General features: G+C 37.9%; 1 protein-coding gene across 1 annotated transcript in view; it reads right to left on the bottom strand.

Annotated features, from left to right (window-relative positions):
* RUNX1T1 (RUNX1 partner transcriptional co-repressor 1) overlaps positions 1-16,744 on the bottom strand; it is a 153,679-nt gene that overhangs the window by 13,327 nt on the left and 123,608 nt on the right. The window contains 2 exon segments of the mRNA XM_023726085.1: positions 9,364-9,554; positions 15,005-15,073. Of these exon segments, the coding sequence (XP_023581853.1) occupies positions 9,364-9,554; positions 15,005-15,073 (260 nt within the window).

The following is a 16,744-nucleotide window of genomic DNA, read 5'->3' as shown; positions in this document are numbered from 1 at the left end:
TTTGATTATGGCCCTTTCTTCTTTTTGGATGTGTGCATTTATTGCTATAAACTGACCTCTGAGCACTGCTTTTGCTGCGTCCCAAAGGTTCTGGCAGGATGTGTTTTCATTCTTTTTTAATTCTATGAATTTCTTTATTCCATTCTTAAGTTTATTCTATAACCCAGTACTTTTTGAGTAAGGTGCTGTTCAGTTTCCATGTGTTTGATTTTGTTTCCTTGCTTTTTCTGTTGTTGATTTCTACTTTATGACTTCATGGTCAGAAAAGATGCTTTGTAATGTCTCCATGCTTTGGATTTTGTTAAGGCTTGCTTTATGGCATAATATGTGGTCTATTCCGGAGAATGTTCCATGTGCACTGGAAAAGAAAGTATCCTTGGCTGCTGTTGGGTGGAGTCTTTGGTATATGTCTATGAGATCAAGTTGGTTGACTGCAACATTTGGCTCTGATGTGTCTTTGCTGAGCTTCTTTCTGGATGCTCTGTCCTTCATCGAAAGTGGTGTGTTGAAGTCTCCTACTGCTATTACGGACCTATCTCTCTTTTCAGTGCTGTAAGAGTTTGTTGTATGTATTTTGAAGCCCAGTCATTGGGTTCATAAAAATTTATTATAGTTATGTCCTCCTGGTGTATTGAGCCTTTAATCATTATATAGTGTCCTTCCTTATCCTTTGTGGTGGATTTTACTTTAAAGTCTATTTTGTCAGAGATTAATATTGCTACTCCTGCTCTTTTTTGAGTGTTGTTTGCTTGATATATTTTTTCCATCCTTTGAGTTTCAGTTTGTTTGTGTCTTTCTTTAAGTTTTAGGTGTGTCTCTTGTAGGCAGCATACAGACGGAATGTGTTTTTTTAATCCAATCTACCACTCTCTATTGATGCAGTTAGTCCATTTACATTCAGTGTAATTATTGATAGGTATGAGTTTAGCGCTGTCATTTTGATGTCCTTGTGTGTTGACAGTTTCTTTGTTCTACTTAATTTTCTGTGCTGAGTCGTTTTTCTTTACGTATTTTCATCTTTGTCATTGCTGTTGATTTTGTGTTTGCTGAGTCTTTATATTTTTCTAGTTTTTTATTTTGACTTGCATGATTATTAGTTTCCTTTGTGGTTACCCTAATATTTATCCTTATTTTTCTAAATTTATTTCTTTATATCACCTTGACTTCCTCTCCATATGCAAAGTGTATGTCTACATTTTTTAAGTCCCTCTTTTTTGTTTTAATGTTGTCATCTTTTACATATTGACATGTTTCCCTATTTTCAGTGTTTTAGCTTTGATTTATTTTTGTGACTTCCCTATCTGGGTTGATATCTGGTTGCTTTGTCCTGCGTTCTAGTCTTGAGTTGTTATCTAATGTTATTGAGTTTCTAACTGGAGGACTCCCTTTAATATTTCTTGTAATTTTGGTTTGGTTTTTGCAAACTCCCTAAACTTGTTTATCTGTAAATGCCTTAATTTCACCATCATATTTGAGAGAAAGTTTTGCTGGATATATAATTCTTGGCTGGCAGTTTTTTTTCCTTCAAGGCTTTATATATGTCATCCCACTGCATTCTTGCCTACATGGTTTCTGCTGAGTAGTCCGAGTTTATTCTTATCGACTCTGCTTTGTAGATGACTTTTCGTTTATCCCTAGCTGCTCTTAAAATTTTATCTTTATCTTTGGTTTTGGTAAGTTTGATTATAATATGTCTTGGTGACTTTCTTTTGGAATCTACCTTATGTGGTGTTCGATGAGCATCTTGGATAGATACCTTGTCATCTTCCATGAAATCAGAGAAGTTTTCTGCCAACAAATCTTCAAGAATTTTCTCTGTATTTTCTTGTTATTCACCCCGTTCTGGTACTCCAATCACTTGCAGGTTATTCCTTTTGATAGAGTCCCATAAAATTCTTAGGGTTTCTTCATTTTTTTAAATCCTTTTATCTGATTTTTCCTCAAATAAATTGGTGTCAAGTGCTTTATCTTCAATCTCACTAATTCTGACTCCTACTGCCTCAATTCTGTTCCTATGACTTTCTATTGAGTTGTCTAATTCCGACATTTTACTGTTAATCTTCTGGACTTCTGATTGCTGTCTCTCTATGGATTCTTGCAGCGTGTTAAACTTGTCATTATGCTCTTCTCTAATCTTTTTAATTTCCTCTATTGTGTGTTTTGTGTTTTGCTTAATTTCCTTCCTAATTTCTTGAAGAGTTCTGTATATTAATCTTTTGTATTCTGCCTCCGGTAATTCCAAGAAATCTTCCCCCTCTCGAAAATTTCTAGATTCTTTATTTTGGGAGCTTGGTGAAGCCATCATGGATTGCCTCTTTATGTGATTTGATATTGACTGTTGTCTCCGAACTATCAGTAAGTTATGTTTTTTTTTGCTTACTGTGTCCTAGCGTTTTTTTTGTTTTGATATGCCCAAATAGGCTGCTCGCATGAGTTAGTTTGATTATTAGCACCTTTGAAGCTCTAATGTCCTGTCACCAGGTGGTTAGATCTGTTACTAGGTATGTGAGCTCAGGAGTACACCCACTCCTCCTGTATGGATTCAGCTCAGGTGAGGTAGATAGCCACCAAGTGTGTGGTGTAGGCTCTCACCTACAGTCCTAGACAGGCATGGGTGTTTGGTGTAGACACAGGCATCTGGCCGCAGCAGGGGGACACACTCTGAGCAAGGCAGGGGGCTGACGGCTGCCCCCGAGTGTCCAGGAAGAAGGCGTGTCCCTGTTCCCTAGAGGGCGTAGGTGGGTAGGTTTTGCAGCCGGACTACGAGCACCCAGTGCTGTTGGCTGTAAGGACTGGGGGGCATCTCTTATTCTTGGGCCTCTATTGCAGGCGGCTAGGTGGCATGGGTGGAGCCACCAGTCCTCAGGCCCCTGATGTGCGTAGGTGAAGACCCTGCTTAATGCGCAGAGCAGTGTCAAATGTCACAAACCTGCCACTTAACCGCTGAAACAGTTTAACTTAGACTTTAGTTATATACGTGTTGTACCGTGGTATGATGGCCTATGCTGTTGAAATGGGCCCACACAAGTCTCTGCAGGGGGAAAGTCACTCAAAGTCTGTGGATCCCTTATACCTCTGCCTAGTTTATGGACCTGTGCCTACCCTGGGTTCCTGGCTTAGGGGAGGCAGCAGTTTACTTTTTCCCCTATTTGTTAATTTGTTCACTCTCCAAGGCCGGGAGAATGGCTCAGGGCGTGTGATGGATCCTACTTCCAGCCCAGGGGACTCAACAATTGCTGAAGCTGGTCCAGGACCCAGTGCAGAGCAGGGAACAGGGAGCAAGGAGGTAAACGGAAGAGTAGTTCCTCCCTAAGGAGGGTGTTTTTGATCCACGTGGTAGGCCGTATGCAAGTACTTATCTTTCGCCGATCTAGGGCTGCTTCTCACTGGTTCTGGGTGGCTGAGTAGACTCTCTGCATCTGGGTATCTCCTGGTGCAGAATACGCCTCCTGAGCACCCCTGCTTGCCTGCCTCACCGCTCACCCATGAGCTGATTAGTCCTGAAGGGCTCAGGCTCTTGCCACGTCAGGTATGGCAACTCCTCACTGCTTCTCAACCGTCTGTCCCTCCCTCTGCCACTCAGTCCGGTTCCTCAACTTTGCCTTAGATGTTCAGGGCTCCTAGACTGTCATACATAATTGATTCACTTTTTTTTCCAGGTCTTTGTTATAAGAGGGTACACCAGAAGTGTCTGACTACTCTGCCATCTTGTCCCTGTCTAATTTGAGCTTTTAAATGGTTTAACTTGTATTGTTTATGCAAAAAGAAATGAGGAAAAGTTACTGTTATGCATTGAATTGTTTCCCCAAAAAATATGTATTGTAAATCCTAACCTCTACGCCTGTGTTTTCAAAACCATTTGGGAAAGCACTGTCTTTGTTATGTTAATGAGGTAGGATTATTGTAGGGTATGTCTTAAGTCAATCTGTTTTGAGATATAAAAGAGATTAAACAAGGAAGCAAAAGAAGTAGAGATGGGGGAAGAGAGATTCCAAGCCACATGAAGATCGCCCAAGAGCAGAAGCTCAGAAGAGACAAGTCCACAAGAGAGAAAGCCTTCCCCCAGAGCCAGCACTCTGAATTCAGACTTCTACCTCCTAAACTGTGAGAAAATAATATTTGTTAAAGGCACCCATTTATGTTATTTATGTTATAGGAGCACTAGGTAACTAAGACATATTTGGGTACAGGGAGTAGGGCACTGCTCTAACAGACACCTAAAATGTGGAAGCAGTTTTGGATTGGGTAAAAGAGTTTTAAGGTGCCTAATAGTAAAAGACTAGATTGCCTTAAAGTGACTGTTGGTAGAATTATGGATGTCAAAGGCAATTTTGGTGAGGGCTCAGGAGGAAGTGAGGAAAGCTATAGAGAAAGTCTCTTATCATCTTAGAGAATACATATGGCTCCCATAACCAAATATTGCTAGAAATGTGGATGTTAAATGTGCATCTGGTGAGGTTTAAAAGAAAATGATGAAATGTGATTGGACAATGGAGGAAGGGTGATGCTTTCTATGCAGTAGCAAAGAACTTGTCTGAATTATATTCAAATATCTGGTGGAAAGCAGAACTTGTAAGTGATGAACTTGGATATCTGGCTGAGGAGATTTCTAAGCAAGGTCTTAAAAGAGCCACGTGGTTTCTCCTTGCCACTTACAGTAAAATAACAGAGGATAGAGATGGACTTAAAAATGAACTGTGCAAAATGAAAACAAAACTTATTTAAGTTTTGGAAAATCCTGTCTTGTAGAGGGTGACAAGTCCCAAATATATAGATCAGACATCAGGCTGGAGGCTTTTCCTGACTTATGTGGTTTCAGGGGCTGGTGAACCCAAAATCAGTAGGTCAGGCTGTAGGGTGCTGGCTGATGTCCCAAGAAACAGAGGTCAGAGAATGACAAGTTGGATGCAGGATTGAGAGAGGGCGAGCTTTGCCAGAACATCCATATATATTGGATGCAGGCCACACCCCCAAGGAAAATCCTCTTTCAAATGAATGGCTGCTCACATTCTATCACAAAATGGAGGATAATTACATAATATCTGCCAAACCTCTAACAATGGCCTAGTCAAGTTGACACACAACCTTAACCATGACAGTTACCTCTCTTCAACACTCCCACATAACACCTTGGGCAGAATGAAGCCAGAAAGTTTAGGTTTTTCAAATAAGGCTACCTGATATGCACTGAAAAACCATGACCCCTCTTCCTTTCCTTACAGCTAATCAATCACCAACTCCTGGCAATTCTATCTAGTAAGTATCCAGCCACACATTCAATTTTCTCCATCCTCAGTACCACTATCCTCATCCAACTATAATCCTCATCTCTCTCCAGGACTACTGAAACAAACTGATCCTTCCTTCTTGCTTCCTTTAATCTCTCTCCACAATGCCACCTGAGTGATCCTTTCAAAATACACACCAGTCACGTAGGCATCTTGCTTTCAAAGCCCTGCAAAATTTGCCTTACCATCTCCCCTCTTCTTCCCTGCATGGAGGCATGGACACGCCACTTGGAGGAGGAGGCTGTGATGAGGCATGGGGGTGCTTTTGGAGGCTGTTGACCAGCTCCTGATTATCCTTAAGGATCAGTTGAAACAAAACTTTTTCCCAGAAGCATTCGAACTTTATTGTGATTCTTATAATCTATTTAGTTATGTGACTCCTCTGATAAATTACAGTTAACATGAAGGCAGGGACCACGTCTACCTAATTTACCATTGTACCCTCAGCACCTGGCACTACCCGAAATACAACAGAAGTACAATAATGTGTTACTGAATGAATAAATGAATAAATGGAATGAGTAATTTAGAGTTATGTGTATCAAATAAAAAACTTCCCTGGGCAGGTCATAAACATCTGATTGTTTTAGGATGTCCATTACCTTCTGAGTATAGTTTTAAAATCAATGACTCTTATATTTAATGAGAATATATATGTATTTTTTTTAAGTCAACCAATACCATGATAGCCAGACCTCTTATTTGTCCTAAGAAAATGAAGAACAATTCATAAAATTGCTAAAATACAATGGTATGTTGGTCTTATTTGAGGTTGGATGGTGTATATTCAACAAAATCTCCTGAATATAAAAACATAGAAGATAATTCTAGATGTACAACTGGATTGTTTTCTCTGCAGATCAGCTGGACCACCCATTCCTGGCCTAAAAGATCTCCCATCTCAGTATCAACCACAGTGAGGACTAGAATAGGGAGCTCTGCTGGCGTAGTGGTTAAGAGCTATGGCTGCTAACCAAAAGGTCAGCAGTTCGAATCCACCAGGCACTCCTTGGAAACCCTATGGGGCAGTTCTACCCTGTCCTATAGGGTCACTACAAGTCAGAATCCACTTGACAGCAATGGGTTTGGTTTTTTGGTATTGTAGCTCGGCGGGGAGGGGGAGCATTGGTGGTTCAGTGGTAGAATTCTTGCCTTCCGTGTGGGAGACCTGGGTTTGATTCCCAGTCAATGCACCTCATGCGTAGCCACTACCCGTCAGTGGAGGCTTGCATGTTGCTATGATGCTGAACAGGTTTCAGTAGAGCTTCTAGAATAAGAATAGGAAGAAAACCCTGGCAAGCTACTTCTAAAAATCAGCCAATGAAAACTCTATGTATTACAACTGTCCGGTCTGATCCACAACCAATCATGGGGATGGTGCAGGACTGGACAGTGTTTCATTCCACTGTGCATGGGGGCACCATGAGTCAGAGGTCAACTCAATGGCCGCTAACAACAATATCCTAGCCCAAGAATGCCAGAGTTGTTCTGGCTCTGTCTGAGAGGGGCACAGGGAGCTTTCTAGACTTGGTTACTTCAACCATCATTGTTCAGGTCACTTCATCAGGCTGTTCCTATTAAAAGGTGCACAATCCTGAGTGTGAAGGAAGGGGAGGTACAGAAAAAGAATGTACCTCCCTCATAAATGAAGAGCAAACAATTCCTGGAAAAAAAATTTATAAATTCAGGCTATCGATTGGACAAAAAGTACAGCTGAATGGAACCCACCACCAGGCACATGAATTATCCCAGGGCATCATGGTCCCTAGGAGGACTTAGCAAAATTTCTCTGTCAAACCACTTTTATAATATGTGTATGCAGCTTTATGTGCAAGTCTATAAAGGAATTTCAGCTTTATTCAAATGAAATCTTTTTTCCATCTTTCCCTCTCTTACTCTGAGGAAAATATCTACATTTCTTTTGAAGAAAAACAAGCCTGCCTAATCCTTCAAGAGCTCACTCCTCCCCAAGCCTTAAAAGTTGTCTTGCAGTTTAAAGGAAATAGAGGTAAGAAACTAGATCCAAGTTGTATGTATCAGCATCCAAAAAATAACCTTGATGATCCTCATGAAAAGAAATAACAATGTAAGAACTGAGAGCATGCTTGTGAGTTCAAGTTTAGATTCTGCCATTTACTAGCTATGTAACTTTAGCCAGTTCAGTTAACTTGTATGAGCCTCAGTTTTCCTCATCTGTAAAATGGTAACATTATCATGTCTCTTAAAGTTACATCCTTATACTTAAGCCTTTGACTATATGAGATACATTTACTAATTTTCACATCATGATGTAAGACTAAATCTTTTACAGGTTTAGTGGCTTCTGCAGGGTGACCCAATGGGTAAAAGATGGAGTCAGCAATTACATCTGGCTTTCTGAATTCCAAACAGTTTCTTCTAACATAGTCAGCTTTAAAATTCTTAGACAAGTGTCATTGAAAACAATATTAAAGATCAACAGTATTAAAGATCAACTGTATTAAAGACCAACTGTATTAAAGATCAATTCCCCAATAAAGCCAAAAAGAAAGAAAACAATTACTATAGAAGATTACTCATATATAGATTACTTCATTATATCTACTACTTATCATAACTCCTGTTTGATACAGTATGTTCTGATCATGTTAACCACTGTTGTTAAGATCACATACTTTTCTGCATAGGTTTTAGTAAAAAAGGTAGAAAGCTTACAGACACTGAAGGAATACAGCATATTATTGCCAGAATACAAAGATAAAACCACTTAATTCACAAATTCTTCCTAGATGATTATCTTTAGAATTTAGTGACCTACAGAATACTTTCAACACGCTTAACAGCCTTGAAATGTTCATGTGAAAGTGATAATATTTTAATGGTGACAATAACTGTGCCTCACAGTATTACTCACCTGACTAGAACAAGACAAGGTGCCTTCAAAAGATGCTAATAAAAATTTAAAAAAAAAATAGAAAACAAGGTCCTTAAATATCTTAGCCACAAGATGCCAGTAAAATTGAACTTAATGTCTAGTTTAATTTGACAATGGAAAAGTCAGCATTTAAAGGGTAGATAAATTTCCCTTTGTCCTTGTTTTCCTAAGAAACTTTCAAATGTTGAAATCAATTCCTTTTGTCCCCTTGTTATTCATCTGCTACACATTAAATAGAAACTCTGGGCATCTAGTGATTCCCGCAGGGTCTTTCATCTACCGAGAAGCCTGGTACAAATTAAATCCTTACTCTCCCTCAGAAATTATAGATATGTATTATAGTAGAGCATTGATTTATCAGTCTATGCTTTTGCTAGGTCAGCTTGGTGTGACTCGCTAATTGTAGCCCTTCATCCAAAGTTATTCTGGGGTTAGCAGATTCTGATGTTGTCTTAATTAACATAGATCATTACTATACTATTTGTAAGCTGTATTTTAAAATGCATTCTCTTATATACTGTGTTTTAGTTACTTCCCAGATACTTGTAAAAGAGCCATTAAGGCTACATGTGTAGCAATGCTAAGCTATGACAGGACCATGATAACGCTTATCACAAATCACATGGAAATACTGACTATACACGAGATCTCTTAGAAATGTTTAACTGAAGCGAACATTGCTTTAGCGTTAGACTTTAGAACCAATGGTTAAGGAAATGACTTCAATCCCAAGTATGCAGTATGTCTTTGGAGACCACAGTCTACACAGAGTATCTCTATGAAATCCTTTCTATTAGGCAGAAACCATACATATATGCCAGCACTGACATACTGACACTGACATGTGCACACACACACTGTTTTCAGTTTCTAAATATGTTTGGAAAGTTCTAAGAATTTCACTTTCACCTGTTACCTACCAAACTTATTAAAAACTTTTTTTTAGCAAAGAGTTGCTCTTTTAGATCTTTAATGAAGAAACATAATTTGATCAGCTCTTAGTCAATTCCAATTCCCCGAACTGTTCTAAATTTTTTTTCCAAAGAATTGTTGCAGTCTAAAGCAAGTCCAATATCTGCTTTTACTTATGTGCTCTTTAAACCAAAAGTGAGCACGTGAAAACCATCGTCTTCAATGTGGAAGCTCCAGCAAATCCCTTACCTCACTCGAATCCTCCTGCTGATTGATAACCGCGAGGGCGTCCTCCGCCGCCTGCCGTTTGGCCTCGGCGACTGTGCGTTCCATCTTGGCTCGCTCTGTCGTGATCATGTCGTGGGCTTTCCGCTCCGCCTCGGACACAGCCTTCTGCAGCTCAGTCATCGCCTGGCGCTTCACCTCATTGACGGCCTCCTCTGTGCGCCAGTCAGGCCAAACCAGAAGAAAGAACATTGCTGTGTTAGCTCAGGACCTGGGATGCCGATAGGTTTTGAGAGAGCATTCTGCAGAACATGCATGACTCTCATCAAAATTACCTGGCAATTCTGGCTGTATAAAAAACTTAGCAGGTTTTTGAAATTCAATTAGGAAAACAAAAGGTGAGTTTTATCTTTTAAATTGCACTTCTGGAATATTTTTTAAAATATTACCCAATTTTCTACTAATCCGCTGCATCCAGAAATCATTCTGAGACTAGACTAAGTAGGTAAAGGACATAAACAATCACAGGGAGCCTGTTTGGATAATTCAGACACACCAAGAAGGTAGTTCCCCATAATGCCATAGGTTAATATGAACAGATGAAGCACATGGGTAAAACTTTCAGAAAGAATAGAAGGGAATGGATTTTACACATGCACATATGTAAATGCAAGTAATAATTTTGCTGGTAAAAATGCAACAATAGTGAAAAGCCCGCTCCCACAGCAACTAAGTTAATGCAGACCTTTTAAAGAAAATCTATGATGAAACAGATTATCTAGCTTTTCTTTTTCTTAAGTCATTTCCTGAGTAATATGGATATGTTTTTGTAGACTAAATGACAGGAATTTTTAAAAATCATCTTCTCATTTCCATATTTTAAGCTGACATTCAACTACTCAATCAAATGTATACAACAGTTTTGCATAACCAACTGTTGCTCTGGGCAAATACAATGGAATCATACCACAGGCCAAAATAATCAGCCCTAACTACAAACCTGAAAGGTGTCAAATTAGCTTTTTTTTTTTGGCTTTGGAAAGGGTGCAAAGATTCTACTAATGTACAACATAAGATTGACAACTAAAACAAGTAATTTCCATTTTAAAAAATTAACTGTTCTAATTAACAAGGGAAAATATCCTCCCCCTGAATTAGTTTATCTAATTTTCATCTTTATTCAAAGTAAAATGACAATGATTAATTGAAAATTTAATAAGCAGTAATTATTAACTTGGCAAACCTAGTACCAATTAACACTCTATTAAAACTAATTATGACATGTTTCATTCAAGTGTTTGCACTTGATTGTTTCACCCACTTAAAAAGCACCTTAATTAAATGTTCTGTTTAATTAAAAACATAGATTCCTAATAAAAATGTTTTACTGTAGATTAAAAATGTAAGAGATGTAAGAAACTCCTATGGTTTCTTGAATTTCCATGGTTTATTTCACACATCTATAGTCCACGGCTTGAGGATCATCAAAAGCTCTCCACTAGTAATTAACATCCTGACTTTTGTCATTTTGAAAGTATTATTTCTGAACCACATTCCTTTGCAATTACCGTCTGCTAGAGTTTATAAACTAAAATATAAGGGGGCAAGATTCCAGACTGGAAATATTAACTTAAATATGTTAAGCCTTTGTTGTTGCTTTATGATATGCATTTAAAATCTGGAGTGAATCAAGAGTAGTGCAAATGGAGCTTGCAGCATTTTCTTCACCAGGAGGTGAAAAGATGCCTTTATTACCCTGTCATAAATGACTCCGGGCACCAGGGAAGTACTGCCCTTCTAACTATACAGCCAGGGTCTAATTTGGTTTGAATATTCAAGGTGAATTAAAATTCTATCTAAGTGGTAATACAGGACAATAATTTTTGCTTACGATCAAAGCTGCAGCTTGACTAATTGTATATGCAAATAAGGCAATTTATATTTAAATTATGCATTCCTATTCTAATCCCACAGGCATATACAGATCAGCAAAGAGAATTGGTAGGACATTTGCAAGGTGCTTGAATATTTATTACCAACTGCAAACATTCTCTGATCATTTGAAAAGAAATATACTGGAAAAAAACACTCAGTTGCAATTTTAAAACCAACATTATGTTAGATTTTTCCAGTTTTATGAAGATCTTTATAACTTTCAAGTGCTTTTTGATATCTTGGCTGTTGCTTTAAAAAATACTAGCTTTTAGGGGAAAACGGATGTGGCTTTGAACATTTGTTAAGGTGTTCCTAATCTTTAAAAATGTGTATTATTATGTTATGTTGTATTATTGGGACAACATGCAAAATTTGAATAGGATCTGTAGATTAAATAATAGTGTTGCATCAATGTTAATGTCCTGATTTTGGTAGCTCTATTGTGAATATTTAGGAGAATACTGTTCTTAGGAAATACACGCTAAAATGTTTAGGAGTAAAGGAACATCATGTTTGCAACTACTTATAAATAAACATAATATATATTAGAGAAAGAGGGAGGAGAGAGGAAAGAAAAGAGAGAAGATAATTAAGCAAATATGATAAAATTGAATCTGGGTAAAGGAAGTAAGGGGATTTTTGTACTTTTTTTGCAACTTTTCTGCACATTTGAAATCATTTCAAAATCAAATGGCACAAAAATTATACAATGTACTTTCAAGCACAGACATACCCTCTTGCAATTATAGTCTTCTATGAAAAAAGATGCACTGGTTACACTAGATTACATTTTGAGAGTTCTGCCCCTTCAGTATTTTTTTCACATCCTTTAATCTTTATTTTATTTACTTACCTTTTGCCACAAAACAAACGTAATGTATAACACTTTCTTTGCAAAGAAACATTTTATAGTTTGTTTTTCTCCCCCCTTAAAAAATAGTTGCCCACAGCAAATAATAGAATCCTAGGGAAAAAAAGCTTTCGAACTGTAACAAGCTGAGTGCAGATGTCACATTCCGCCCTTGGTGTTCCCATCATGTTGGACATCTTGACACTGTGAACACTAGAAAGGCTTTTTAAGAAGCCTAAAAAGACAAATATCATAAGCAGTTATTCAAGATTTCCAGATGAAAACTCATCTGCACTTTGGATTTAATATACTCCCTAAAATTTAGCATCTATTCATAGAAAACTACCATATTTTTACACAAATAACATGAGCCTTCTGCATTTGTTTGCTGGCTGCACCCTCCCCGCACCCTACCAACAAGGTATTTTCCTAAGCACGCTATGCTTTTTTTTTTTGGTAACAGCAACATGTGGAAGAGGACTGGCGTGGCAGCGCTTGTGAGGGTGCCTCACGGGGTTGGGGGCAGGGAGAGGAGGGCACGGTCAGCAAACAAATACAGAAAGCACATGTTATTTGCGTAAAAATATGATATTCCCAAACTGCTACAGGCAGCAGATTAGGGATACCACCATAAGAGTATGAACTTAATCTATAATACTACCAAGTCATATTTTAGGTTGAAGACCTAATGTAGATGGTAGGCACATCTAAAAAATAATCAAAACATTTTTCTTGCTAAAGTTTAATGATTCTTCCAGAGTGGGTGGACCCAACCAGTAAAGGATTGCTCCTTCTCTACTCTCTAAGTCCCTTGGCCTAAAATATATCCAGAATTGGTTTCAGATGCATAAACAAGAGACAGTGAAGAAAAATAACGGTGGACTCAATAGATTACAGCATGCCAAGTTAAAAAAAAAAATGCTGATTAAGTGCAAAATACACAGTGCAGTTTAAAATCTGCTTCCAATTGCTTACCACTTATAGTAGGACTTCCTTTGTGTATATCTATTCAAGTTGACTTCCCAACAAAGGCGTTATATTCAGAAAAATCTGCTCTCACTTAATAGCAGTCAGTCAAAGACTCAAGCAGATAATAGCATAGAAGGAATTTGGATTACATAAGAGTTTACTGCCAATTTTTCTTTATGAACTATCAAGAATTTGACTTAAATACTCATATAAGGGGAAATGCAAGACTTTCTCTCCCACCATAAAAAGTGATCGTTCTATTGCCCAAAATGACAATTCTTTGTACCTCTTGTTGGAATAAGTTGCACTGAAAACTTAAAAATGTGGGAGAAAAAAGGGTGGAAAGAAGATGTAGAAATTCTTTTCCCAGGTAGGTGGCTCCTGGCATGTTTTTACAGCCTGGGAGTATCACATCACTATTGCCCACTTGTTGTTGTTGTTGGGTGCCATCAAATTGTTTCAACTCATAGCAACCCCAGGTGACAGAACAGAATTGCCCCATAGGTTTTCTGGGCTGTAATATTTACAGGAGCAGATCACCAGGTCTTTCTCCCCAAGAATCACTGGGTGGATCTGAACTGCCAACCTTTCTATTAGCAGCCAAGCACTTAACTGTTTGAGCCACCAGGGCTCCTTATTGCTCACTTAGGAAATCTTATTAGAGATGATCCTGCAAATCTGGCACTACAATGCAGTTGAGTCACCATACATATTTTAACTTTTAGTTTTAACTGAATGTATCTTTCTGATTTGCATATGGGACAAGCAACAGATCTTTCTGGTTCTTAATATAAGTTACTAAACCTAGATACTACCAGATTTCTAAACTCATTATCACTCTTTCAAAAACAGGTACTTCTTAGAAAATCCATAAAAATACTCAGATAAGATCTAAATGACCATGGAGTCAGCAAGTTGCATATAACTACAAACACAGCTGAGTCAAATCAAAACTTAAAGAAATCATTTGCCAAAAAATAGTGTCTTTCCCTTAACTCTTGCTTCTTTGATCAGCGTTGTCAGCCCTATGCCCATCTGACTGTTTGCAGAAATAGTATCTCCCAGATCTTCAACTCTGATAGACAAACTATTTTAATAGTTTAAGTTACCGAAGCGCAAAGACACAGTACACGTTTTTCATGTCATCTCTAGCTCTTGAAACAGGTTCATGATTTGTCTCCGGAGGTGGTTTTTATTTTGTTCAGATTTTATAGTGCTGGTGTTTTGCCAAAATTCTGCCAGATCTGAACTTCTTTAAGCCCAATGACAAGTTCATAGGTCATCGAATACTTTAAAACTATAAAATACAGACAAACATCATGTTATAAAAAGGAGATAGTGTACATGGAAAGTAAAGCTGGAAGTTTAGCAACTTTGTCATTTAACTTAAAAAATCATTTAGCTCTCTCACTGAATATTTATTAGCACAGAGAATTAGTTTTTAAAATTGGTTGTAACCATAAAATTTTGAGTGCCTCAACAACTAGATTTGATGCGATTATTTTTTAAAGAATGCAGAGGAAAAGGCTGAAGTATGCAATTTAATTTATAAAACACCAGATTTTTTTTGCATGAAAGAAAAAAATGCATGCAAGCTGAGACTTTGTATGCCAAGTTTCAGCCTGAAAGCATTATAGCCCCTGAAAAATAGGGGTTTATAATGGAAATATTGCCAGCCTCTCAATTATTGTGGCAGTAGCAGATGCTACTAAAATAAAAACTATTTCACGTTCTAATCAGGCCTGGTTTAAGAATATTAATCAGGTTTTTTATTTTGTTTTGTGGGGCTTTTTTTTATTTTTGTTGTTCATGTTAGCAGTAAAGTCCTTTCTTCTCATTCTTCACATCACTGCATTAACAACTGCACACAGCTGCCAGAACACTAAACTCATGTTTTTAAACAATTCTTACCAGCTTTCTTCCAGATCTCCTCTGGCACATATCCAGAAGCAGGCCTGTGAAGGAATTCCCGATGTGCGTCTATGAAAAGGATAAAAAGGGGGTGGGGAGAAGAGGGAAAGCATGATAAGCACTGTTATGTCATTACATGGCATTGAAGTAAGCAATGCCCATTCTCCTGACTTCTCTACAAAACTGTAATTTTAAAAGGCTGAACATTTTACTTCTAGAAAATAAACAAAAATAGCAAGGCCAGTCATCAAAGCACAAGGAAAATAGGTCACTGGTCTCAATATCTTGTATGCTCAGAGCCAAAACATAACCGCTTCATTGCACAATATGACGTTTGGAAACATCTGCCCCAGCATTCTCTCACTATGGGTATGTTTTATTTTAAGAAAAATTATATTTGGTAGTTTTTCTTTCAAAAGTCAAATCGGTAGTTAGAGCGATGCAATATACACACAGCTCTGATTCTACCATCTCTCAGTAAATAGTGAGTCTTATTCCATGGCTAACCAGTTTCTACACTTAATTACTTTTTAAAAATATCACTCAGCATTAAAAATGTTCACAAATCGGATCATATGGATTTGACATGGGTAGAGGCAAGAAATAATCATTAGAATGAATTCACAGCTATTCAGTTATCAAAAAACTTAATACATGCTTTCTAGAAAAGGAAATTCCATTTAAAATTCAACGTTCTGTTTATTATGCTTGTCAAATTTAAAGTTTGATAAAACAGCTAGTAATAAAGTTTATACAGAAACTCTAACTTCCAAAATAACATATTCATGGAAATGACATGTAATAGTTTATATATTTTAATAAATGCTTGAAAATAAAGAGTATGCAGTCCTCCATGGCTAAAATATACACTATATGTCTTCCATATTGGATTTTCAAAGGAGGCTTATGTATTTAACTGTATTTTTACACAAATAACATACACTTTCTACATTTGTTTGCCAACCATGCCCTTCCCTCGTGAGGTTTTTAGATACACGCTATGCCACTTTTTTTTAAAAAATATGTTTAAAAAATTAGCATAGCGCCCTTACAAAAATAACTTGTGGCGGGGGAGGAGTGTGGTTGGCAAACAAACATAGAAGGTGCATGTTATTTGTGAAAAAATACGGTAGTAGTTTTTAAGAAGAAAATCATTTTTATTTTATTTTATTGTACTTTAACTGAAAGTTTACAATTCAAGTTAGTCTCTCATACAAAAACTTATACATACATTGTTATGTGACCCTATTTGCTCTCGCTATACTGTGACAGCACACTCCTCCTTTCCACTCCAGCTTTCCCATGTCCATTCAACCAGCTCCTGACCCTCTCTGCCTTCTCATGTCGCCTCTGGACAGGAGCTACCCATTTAGTCTCATGCATCTACTTGAGCTAAGAAGCACACTCTTCACGAGTATCATTTTATGTCCCATAGTCCAGTCTCAATCTTTGTCTGAAGAGTTGGCCTCGGGAACGGTTTTAGTTTTGAGCTAACAGAGAGTCCAGGGCCATGTCTTCCGGGATCCCTCCAGTCTCAATCAAACCATTAAGTCTGGTCTTTGTACTAGAATTTGAGATCTGCGCCCCACTTTTCCCCTGCTCCGTCAGGGGCTCTCTGTTGTGTTCCCTGTCAGGGCAGTCACTGGTGGTAGCCGGGCACCATCTAGTTCTTCTGGTCTCAGGCTGATGGAGTCTCTGGTTTATGTGGCCCTTTTGTCTCTTGGGCTAATACTTTCCTTG

Source organism: Trichechus manatus, unplaced genomic scaffold (genome assembly GCF_000243295.1).
Source record: "Trichechus manatus latirostris isolate Lorelei unplaced genomic scaffold, TriManLat1.0 scaffold00009, whole genome shotgun sequence".
NCBI lineage: Eukaryota > Metazoa > Chordata > Mammalia > Sirenia > Trichechidae > Trichechus > Trichechus manatus.
This window is presented reverse-complemented; position numbering and strand designations above follow the sequence as displayed.